Source organism: Colobus angolensis, unplaced genomic scaffold (genome assembly GCF_000951035.1).
Source record: "Colobus angolensis palliatus isolate OR3802 unplaced genomic scaffold, Cang.pa_1.0 Scaffold1, whole genome shotgun sequence".
NCBI classification, from domain to species: domain Eukaryota; kingdom Metazoa; phylum Chordata; class Mammalia; order Primates; family Cercopithecidae; genus Colobus; species Colobus angolensis.
In genome coordinates, this window is record NW_012110918.1 from 10,690,076 (window position 1) to 10,700,049 (window position 9,974).

Here is a 9,974-nt window from a genome sequence, read left to right on the forward strand (position 1 = left end):
CGCGGGGCCATGCGGAGAGCCGCCGGGATGGAGGACTTCTCCGCGGAGGAAGAGGAGCCCTGGTACGACCAGCAGGACCTGGAGCAGGGTGAGCGCGGGGGCGACGGGGGCAGGAAGGCGGGGAGCGCCCGGTGACCCCTGTCCGCTTCTCCATTGTTGGGCGCTATCACCCCGGGAGGGGCTGGGCTGGACCCGGCGCGCCTGACTCGGAGGAGCGACGCGTCTGGAGAACCGGGACGTGGAGAGAGGGGGCGCTGCCGGAGAAGACGCGGACCGGACGGGTGGAGACCTGCAAAAGTGGGGGGCGGGGGACGGTCTTCCTATTTTCCCAGACCACAGGGCATCCGTCATCCAGCTCGCCCACCCCGTCCCGGAGGCAGCAACTGCCCAGCCGCCGCTGGTATTGTTACGGGGCCTGAGCGCTGGCTAGGAGTCTTTGGAGGCCGGGAGGCGGCTCCTTCGTCATGTTTTGCTGGGAGGGTGGCGTGTGTATAGAGGGAAGTTATCTCACACCAAATCCAGCAGCACCCGTCCCTGCCAGGATTTATGAGCTCTAAGACTCTCAGAAAGTTTCCCCAACTCGCTTCCTACTCAGGGAGAAGTGGTACCGGGTCTTTGCTGGTGAAGAAGCAGAAAGTCAAGTCTCCCATCTGCCTTCGAGAGTCAGGAGTCGCTTAGCCCTCCCCTGCCCGGTCCCCTTGCAAATGGCTCATGGTTTGGAGGGGGTCAGGTTCGGGAATCCCGGCCAGTGTGCCAGTTGAGAGACTGAATAAAGAGGGATACACCTCCGGTGCCCCCAGTTGCCATCTGAGGGCAGAAAGGGCGACTGGAAGGGGGTTAGAGGCTGGTGATGAGGTGGCCGAAGTGACATCACTAGGAGTGGGGGATGGGGCTGTTGGGACAGGAAGCAGGAGGAGGCCTGCTGGAGTGGAGTCAGTTCTACCCTCTCCTCCCCCAAGATGCCTCGTTCTTGGATGGTGAGAGCTGGAAGGGGCGAGGAAACATGTCCAGGGAGCAGTGACCTTCCCACAGCCTCCAGCAAGCTGGGGGGTGTGGACACAAGTTTGCCGCAGTTTGTGCCATCGTGGCCTGCTGTGGTGTGCCCACACCCTGGTCTCCATCCACAAGGCTCCAGAGGGCTGGTTTTGCCCTGATGTGCAGCAGCTACCCGGATCCTGAAACCCCTGACCTACTTCCCCACATGGCCAAGATTGACTGGAAGATGAGGCTCTGTCCTTGTGCTCAGGACAAGGGTTAATCATAGCCTCAGGGGGACCAGGGTGGGACTGGGGATGCTGGACTAGACCCTGCCATGGTCTGTGCCCTGGACTCTAACCTCAGCCTCCTTGCCTGGAGTGAGATACAGCTCCCCTCAAACACACACACACACACACACACACACACACACACACACACACACACACACACACACATCCACACATTGTGAAAACCCCCTCTCCCATCCTGAACAGCAGATTTTTCCATGAACACCTATTAGGCTCCCTTTAAGTAACAGACACCATCCTGGGAGCTGGGAATAGTCACAGCCCTGACCCTGAAGGCATACCCTGGCAGGTGAAGCAGGCAGGCTTGTAACTAAGTGCAGGTGGCACAGTATTTTTTTCTTTTTATTTATTTATTTATTTTGAGACAGAGTCTCCCTCTGTCACCCAGGTTGGAGTATAATGGTGCAATCTCAGCTCACTGCAACCTCCACCTCCCAGGTTCAAGTGATTCTCCTGCCTCAGCCTCCTGAGTAGCTGGGGGACCACACCCGGCTAATTTTTATATTTTTAGCAGAGACAGGGTTTCACCATGTTGGCCAGGCTGGTCTCAAACTCCTGACCTCAAATGATCCACCTGTCTTGGCCTCCCAAAGTGCTGGGATTACAGGCGTAAGCCACGGCGCCCGGCTGGTGGCACAGTATTATGGGCAGTGGGGAGGGCTTCCTGGAAGAGCCAGGCTTAGAAAGAAAGATCGGAAACTGAGTTCTTGAGAAGACGGTTTTCAGGTAGGCTGATGCTAATATTGTTACTGTCTCACTTAATTCCTGTACCCCTAATGAAGGCTTTGGCACTGTTCCTGGCCCAGAGATGGGAAAGGAGCCAGGGTGTAGAAGTGGGAGATGTGCAGAGATGTGCAGCTTCTTGAGAGAGAGAAGTATCTGAGACTCCAGTTGCACTGGGTGGCCATGCTCTGGGCTGCCGGGAGGGATGGGCCCTGCAGGCCTTTGCTTCTCTGGCCCTGCTGGTCTGCAGCTGTCGGCCTGACCCAGCAGCGCCAGTGGTAGCCAAAGGCCAGGAATCAGGAGGGAAAGCAGAAATGAGAATAAACTGGAGCTTCCTGCCGAAAGTTGGATGTCTGCTTGCTGTGGGCCAGGTGCTGTGCTGAGCCTGAGGACATAGTCTCTGCCCTCAGAGAGTCCACATTACATTAGAGAAGACAGAAATAGGACCAAACTTATAATGGCGTCAGAGTGAGGGGTTCTGCAGCTGTAGACCCAGCGACAGGGACAGCAGAAAGTCAGAAAGGTTTATGCCAAGGCCCTTTTGAGCTGGAGGCTCTCCAGGAGAGGGAGGGAAGAAGTCATTCCAGGGGGAAGGGACACTTGTACCAAGTCATGGAGCGACGTGAGAAGGCTGCAAAGTAGGGAATGAGGGGCTGAAGGAAGCACTGGACACGGGTTCTGAGGGGCATTCCCATGGGCCCCGCCTGCTCTGTGCCCCGGGGGCCAGGCATGGAGAACTGGATGGTGGGACAGAGCAGGGGCCAAAGGCCAGCCATATTGGGTATCAGAGGCCTATTGCATCTCCCAACCCACAAATTCTCTTCCACCCAGCTGCTCCCTGGTTGCCTGTGAGTGGCCCAAAAATGGTTTTCTCAGTCAGCCACCTGGTCTCACCTCCCATCTGTTTCCTCCTGCCCCAAGGGCAGGCCCCAATTCCACTTTCCAGAAGCTTGACTGTAGAGATCCTGTTTGACTTTGATGCTCTGTCCTGGTGGAAGGCAGCCGTGGGACAAGTGAGGTCCTAGATTCTCACTGTGTTCCCTCTGCCTGCTGCCATGAACATCTATAAAAATAGAAAAAGCCAGCTGGGCACAGCAGCTCAGGCCTGTAATCCCGGCACTTTGGGAGGCTGAGGCAGGCGGATCACCTGAGGCCAGTTCGAGACCAGCCTGACCAACATGGAGAAACCCCATCTCTACTAAAAATACAATATTAGCCAGGCTTGGTGGCACATGCCTGTAGTCCCAGCTACTCAGGAGGCTGAGGCAGGAGATTCGCTTGAACCCAGGAGGCAGAGGTTGTAGTGAGCTGAGATAGCGCCATTGCACTCCAGCCTGGGCAACAAGAGCAAAACTCTGTCAGAAAGAAAGAAAGAGAGAAGCCGGGCGCGGTGGCTCAAGCCTGTAATCCCAGCACTTTGGGAGGCCGAGACGGGCGGATCACGAGGTCAGGAGATCGAGACCATCCTGGCTAACACAGTGAAACCCCGTCTCTACTAAAAATACAAAAATCTAGCCGGGCGAGGTGGCGGGCGCCTGTAGTCCCAGCTACTCGGGAGGCTGAGGCAGGAGAATGGCGTAAACCCGGGAGGCGGAGCTTGCAGTGAGCTGAGATCGGGCCACTGCACTCCAGCCTGGGTGACAGAGCGAGACTCCGCCTCAAAAAAAAAAAAGAAAGAGAGAGAGAGAGAAAGGAAGGAAGGAGGGAGGGAGGGAAGAAAGGAAGAAAGGAGGGAGGAAGGGAGGAAGGGCCATTAATTATTAAGCACTGGCAGTCCCTCTTTTGGCCTACCTTCCTCCCCCACCTTGGACCAGGCATGGTAGGCCCTGTGAATTCCTCTTTCCAGGCTGAGAGGCAGCTGCTGAGTCACAGATTTGAAGTCCTTGGTACCTGTGCTTTCCCCGCCTGCCTAGCTGACCTTAAGTCCTCAGCCTCAGGAGAGCTCTGACCTGGCAACAGGAGGGAGATCCTGCCTCCACCCTGGTTACCCCAAAGGTGACCTGACCCTGATTCTGTGGACCCAGAGTGGCTGACAGTCATGCCCTGGAGCTGAGAACAGCCCTGCCAGGTAGTACTTGTGTCCACTACCTGGAGCCCACACCCTTACCTTTGTCCTCCCTGAAAATGTCCCATCCCTTTGCTGCATCTCTGCTCTGGAATTTGTGGTGCCCGAGCCAGTGAGGGACAGTGGGATTTCTAAGTTTCTTTTCAAAGACAGGCTCTGGGCTCCGCAGACATTCCTTCTCAGGCCTCTGGGGCATTGCTTCATGTAAAACCACTAAAGCCTCCTGAAGGAGACCCCAGAAAACCCTGGGGTCCAGGCAGGGGAGGTGCCAACCTAGACTTAATTTTATTTTATTATTATTATTTTTTCTTTTGACCTGCACGGTTCAAACCCATAGCCCAGACTTAGTACCTTCCCCAGCTTGGTCCGGTGTGTCCCATTCATCCAGCTGTGACAGGCTGTTACTCCACTTTCACTTCCTGCCTAGCCAGCTCCCCCATTCTCCCGTTCCCAGGCCTCTCTCCTCTGAGCCGGGAGCCGTCACCAGCCCTCTGCTAGCTTGTGTTCTCTCCCTAGCACTTGGCTCCACTCATTTCCCTGCTCTGCAACTTCTAGACTCTTCCCTGATCCCTCCTGGCAGCTTTGACCAGCTTAGCTTGCACTGTGATTCAGTTTCCCCAAAATGATCTGAGACCTGCCTCTCTGCCCCCAGACAGCTTCTATTGTGTTTCTCTTTCTACCTGTCCCTGAATCACTAGGTGGCCCAAGTCGATTCACTGCCTTCAGAGGGCAACCTTTGATGTCTCTGGTGTATAGGGTGGTATACCACCCTGGCCTGCCAGCATTAGAAATCTACACACAGCCCAGACACTCACCTGGAAGACGGGGGCATGATGTTGCACTGCACTTGGCCTTTCTTCACTCACCTCTGATGCAGTGGCTTTGCACTCTAGTTAAGCTACAGGGGCTCCATGAAGGCCACTTACATGGAGCATGTCCTCCGACACCCACGGCAGGAGGTAGAATCAGTAGCAATGGCCTCTTTGCAGACCATGTAACAGTTTCCAAGGGGGGAGCATTTAGGAGGGTAGCTCTCTGATCTCTTTCATGTATATCTGAACTACTGGATACTGTTCAGGATGAGCTACATTTGAGTCCCACTATGGAAAACCGGAAGATAGCATGGCTCTCTCATCACAAACGGAAGATGATTTTGCCCAGCTCCTGAGTCCTGAGTTACTGCCATGCACACAACATAGCATAGGGCGGATCTTTTTGTTGAGACAGAGTCTCGTTCCATCGCCCAGGCTGGAGTTCAGTGGTGCAGTCTTGGCTCACTGCAACCTCTGCCTCCCGGGTTCAGGCAATTCTCCTACCTCAGCCTTCTGAGTAGCTGCGATTACAGGTGCCCACCAGCACACCCAGCTAATTAATTTTTCTGTAGAGACAGGGGCCTCACTATGTTGCCCAGTTCAATGATCTTTACATCAAACTTTACAATTTGTAGATACCTCCAGATTTTTGCCCAACTTACAGTTAATACATTCATACAGCATATATTCTCATTCCCTTACCAGGTTTATGTTACATAACTAGTTTTTCTTGGCATCCTCATCAGAAAGTTAATTGCTCAAGGCTAAAGGTTCTTATCTATGATTTACATGATTTGGTTTCTTTGTTGCTGTTGTTGTTGTTGTTTTCAATGACTGAGGTAGGTGTTTGGGAAAGCTGCCTTTGTTTTTCCAGGCTAAGTTGCTGCAGCCTTGCTCTAGGATAGCAGCTTTGCACTCCTTCTCCAGATGACACAGGGGCCCTCCTTTGCCTAAAACCCAGCCCTGGAGGCTCCACTTTGACCGTTTTAAAACCTCATCTCTGTGCACGGGGAGCAGGCTCCAGCCTTTATGTCCAGGCTCGGTGGCTGGTCAGGCCCCTCTGCCTCTCACAAGGCAACGTCAGTTCTGCCCCCAGCTTGGCTGAAGGCCCAAGGCTCTGCCCTCAGCTGCCCACTAAGAGTCACTGCTTGTCCGGGCTCGTCCCAAAGGAAAACTTCCACCCCAGGTCTAGATTTCTTTTCAAAGACATCCCTTGTGCTCCCCAGTTATTCCTTCTCAGGCCTCTGTCCATTGCATAGCAAGGGCTCAGCCGAAACAACCGTATCTAGGAAACTTTCTGTCCAGGAGTATAGAGCCCATCCGTCCTCCAGAGACCCTAGAACTATCACTATGTCTAAAAAGGGAAAGCGGTAGAGAACTGGATCCCTGAACCACATCATATTGGCCCCAGTAGAGTTGCCTTTACGCATCTTGATCTGATTTACATCGTCAGCCTAGATTGAGAGCTGTTTTAAGAAGCAGCCTCATCAAGTGAAACAGACCAGTGCTTTCCTGGACAGTCTTTGGACAGAATGCCTCAAGAAGGCCTACCTTTTGTCCCAGGAATTCTGTTTCTAGGAATTCTGTATCTAGGCCTACCTTTTGTTCCAGATACCTAGGCCTACCCTTTGTACAAGGAATTCTGTGTCCTAAGGAATTGGGCAGTGATTTGCACAAAACGTTTTGTACCACAAAGTTAATTAGTTTCATTTTTTTTTTTTTCAGAGATAGGGTCTTGCTTTGTCTCACTGGAATGCAGTGGCGCAATCATACATTACTGTAATCTGAAACTACTGAACTCAAGCAATCCTCCCACATCAACTTCCCTAGTAGCTGCAACCACAGACCCACCACCTAGTAGCTGCACCACCATGCCCAGCTAATTTTTACAATTTTTTTGTAGAGATGGGGTCTCGGGTAGGGCGCGATCCCAACACTTTGGGAGGCCGAAGCGGGCGGATCATGAGGTCAAGAGATCGAGACCATCCTGGACAACATGGCGAAACCCCATCTCTACTAAAAATACAAAAATTAGCTGGGCGTGGTAGCGCGTGCCTATAGTCCCAGCTACTCGGGAGGCTGAGACAGGAGAATTGCTTGAACTTGGGAGGCGGAGGCTGCAGTGAGCCAAGATCGCACCACTGCACTCCAGCCTGGTGACAGAGAAAGACTCAAGTCTCAAAAAAAAAGAAAAAAAGAGATGGGGTGTCACTATGTTTCCCAGGCTAGTCTCTAACTTTGGGCCTCAAGCTGTCCTCTCACTTCAGCCTCTCAAAGCAGTGGGATTACAGGCATGAACCACTGTGCCCAGTTTACACTTTCTTTTTTCTTTTTTTTTTCTTTTTGAGAGACAGTGTCTCACTCTGTCATCCAGGCTGGAGTCCAGTGGCACAATCACAGCTCACCAAGTAGCTGGGATTACAGGCATATGCCAAGACACCCCACTAATTTTCTTATTTTTTGTAAAGATAGAGTCTCATTATATTACCCAGGCTGGTCTTGAACTCCTTTGCTAAAGCAGTCCTCCCACCTCGGCCTCCCAAAGTGCTAGGATTACAGGCGTGAGCCACCATACCCGGCCTGGCCTGTAATTTTTAAATCACCAGTTTGTTGTTGTTTGTTTGTTTGGTTGGTTGGTTTTTTTGAAACAGGGTCTCTCTCTGTCACCCCGGCTGGAGTGCAGTGACACAATCTCGGCTCACTGCAACCTCTGTCTCCCAAGTTCAAGTGATCCTCCTGCCTCAACTTCCCAAGTAGCTGGGACCACAGGCACATGCCACCATGCCTGGCTAATTTTTGTTTTTAGTAGAGACAGGGTTTTACCATGTTGGCCAGGCTGGTCTCGAACTCCTGACTTCAAGTGATCCACCCACCTCGGCCTCCCAAAGAACTGGGATTATAGGCATGAGCCATCACGCCTGGCCTAAATCACCAGTTTTTAACCTTTCTGTACTGTTTGATTTTTTTACACCAATCATGCCTTATGAAAAACATTAAATCTATTTTAAAAAGAAAACAGCCTTGTGAAACTCAGCTTGAGCCTGCTGTAATGACCTCTTTAAGGACCCGCTCTCTTCCCACCCTTCTCTGACTCTGGATTAAGCAGCCTAAATCTTTTTTTTTAACAGATTTATTGAGATTTAATTAATACACAATACAATTCACTTATTTAAAGTGTGCAATTCAACGGTTTTTATTATATTCACAGTTATGCAACCATCACCACAATCAATTTTAGAATATTTTTATCACCCTGCCTCTTTTTAGAAACAAAAAACAGGCCAGGCACAGTAGCTCACACCTATAATTCCAGCACTTTGGGAGGCCGAGGTGGGTGGATTGCTTGAGGTCAGGAGTTTGAGACCAGCCTGACCAACGTGGTGAAACCCCATCTCTATTAAAAATACAAAAATTAGCTGGACGTGGTTGTGGGTGCCTGTAATCCCAGCTACTTGGGAGGTTGGGGCAGGAGAACGGCGTGAACCCAAGAGGCGGAGGTTGCAGTGAGCCAAGATTGCCCCACTGCTCTCCAGCCTGGGAGACAAAGCGAGACTCCGTCCCAAAAAAAGGAAAGAAACAAAAAATAAATATATTTAATATACATATGTGTGTTGTTGGGAAGGTTGTATCCACTCCAAATGTCTAGGTATCATCACACAACTCAGACCCACAAAGAGAACTTTTAGGGATTTTAGTACCTGCCGTTTGCTTCTAACTCCTCTCTACCCACCCATCCCCCTGAAAATAGACGGATTCCCTCCTAGCCTATCTGATGGGTGCTCATTTCCCTTGGACCGGGGTCGGGGAGGGAAGGTCCCAGTCCTACAGGGTACAAGCACCAGGGCTGCCGCGGGAAGAGGATGGTTCTGCTGCTCAGGGAAAGGAGAAGGTTTGAGAGAGGGGCACATGTCACTAGGGTCAAATGGTACCCAACCAGGAGCCCAATACCTGAATTATCCCCCCAGCGTGGACATAAACCAGCTGGGTGACCATAGGCAAGTCACTCTGCTGTCCTGCTCATTAGCCATAAAATCAAGAAGTTGGGCCAAAAAGTTCTGAATCCTCTTCCAGTTTGAATATTCAGCAAGCCCTTCTGCTCTCTCTGCCTCTCAGCAAGCTCCTATTCACCCTTTTCTTTTTTTCTTCTTCTTTTTTTTTTTTTTTGAGTTGGAGTCTCGCTCTGTCACTCAGGCTGGAGTGCAGTGGCACGATCTCGGCTCACTGCAAGCTCCTCCTCCTGAGTTCAAGCTATTCTTCTGCCTCAGCCTCCCAAGTAGCTGGGATTACAGGCTTCTGCTACCACACCCGGCTAATTTTTATATTTGTAGTAGAGATAGGATTTCACCATGTTGGCCTGGCTGGTCTTGAACTCCTGACCTCAAGTGATCCTCCCACCTTGGCCTCCCAAAGTGCTGGGATTACAGGCGTGAGCCACCGCACCCGGCCTCCTATCCATCCTTCAAAGTCCGACTCAAAAGCTGCCCGTTTGCCTGAGCCTCCCGGGGACAGTGAAGCTCTCCCTTGCCCATCACTCCACGGCACCTGGCCCCTATGTCCGTCCATGCTCTTATCACTCACTCGTTCTTCCAAAAAGACAAATTATGCACTGACTCTGTGCTAGATACTGTCCTAGGCCCAGGGATATTCATGAGCAAAACATAAAAATCCCTGCCCTGCCAGGTGAGGTGGCTCACGCCTCTAATACTAGCATTTTGAGAGGTCAAGGTAGGAGGGTCGCTTGAGGCCAGGAGTTCGAGACTAGCCTGGGCAATATAACATGACCCTGTCTCTACAAAAAAATTTTAAAAATTTTAAGCCAGGTGTGGTGGCTCACGCCTGTAATCCTAGCACTTTGGGAGGCCTGAGGTCAGGAGTTCAAGACCAGTGTGGCCAACGTGGTAAGACCCCATCTCTACTGAAAATATAAAAAATTAGCCGGGCGTGGTAGTGGGTGCCTATAATCCCGGCATAAAAAAGATTTTAGAGGGCTGGGCGCGGTGGCCCAAGCCTGTAATCCCAGCACTTTGGGAGGCCGAGACGGGCGGATCACGAGGTCAGGAGATCGAGACCATCCTGGCTAACACGGTG

General features: G+C 51.8%; 1 protein-coding gene across 1 annotated transcript in view; it reads left to right on the forward strand.

Moving 5' to 3' along the window:
• Positions 1 to 6: 6 nt before the first annotated feature.
• CDR2L (cerebellar degeneration-related protein 2-like) overlaps positions 7 to 9,974 on the forward strand; it is a 17,416-nt gene continuing 7,448 nt past the window's right edge. The window contains exon 1 of the mRNA XM_011941658.1: positions 7 to 88. Within this exon, the coding sequence (XP_011797048.1) occupies positions 10 to 88 (79 nt within the window). The 5' untranslated portion in view covers positions 7 to 9. The remainder of the gene's footprint in view (positions 89 to 9,974) is intronic.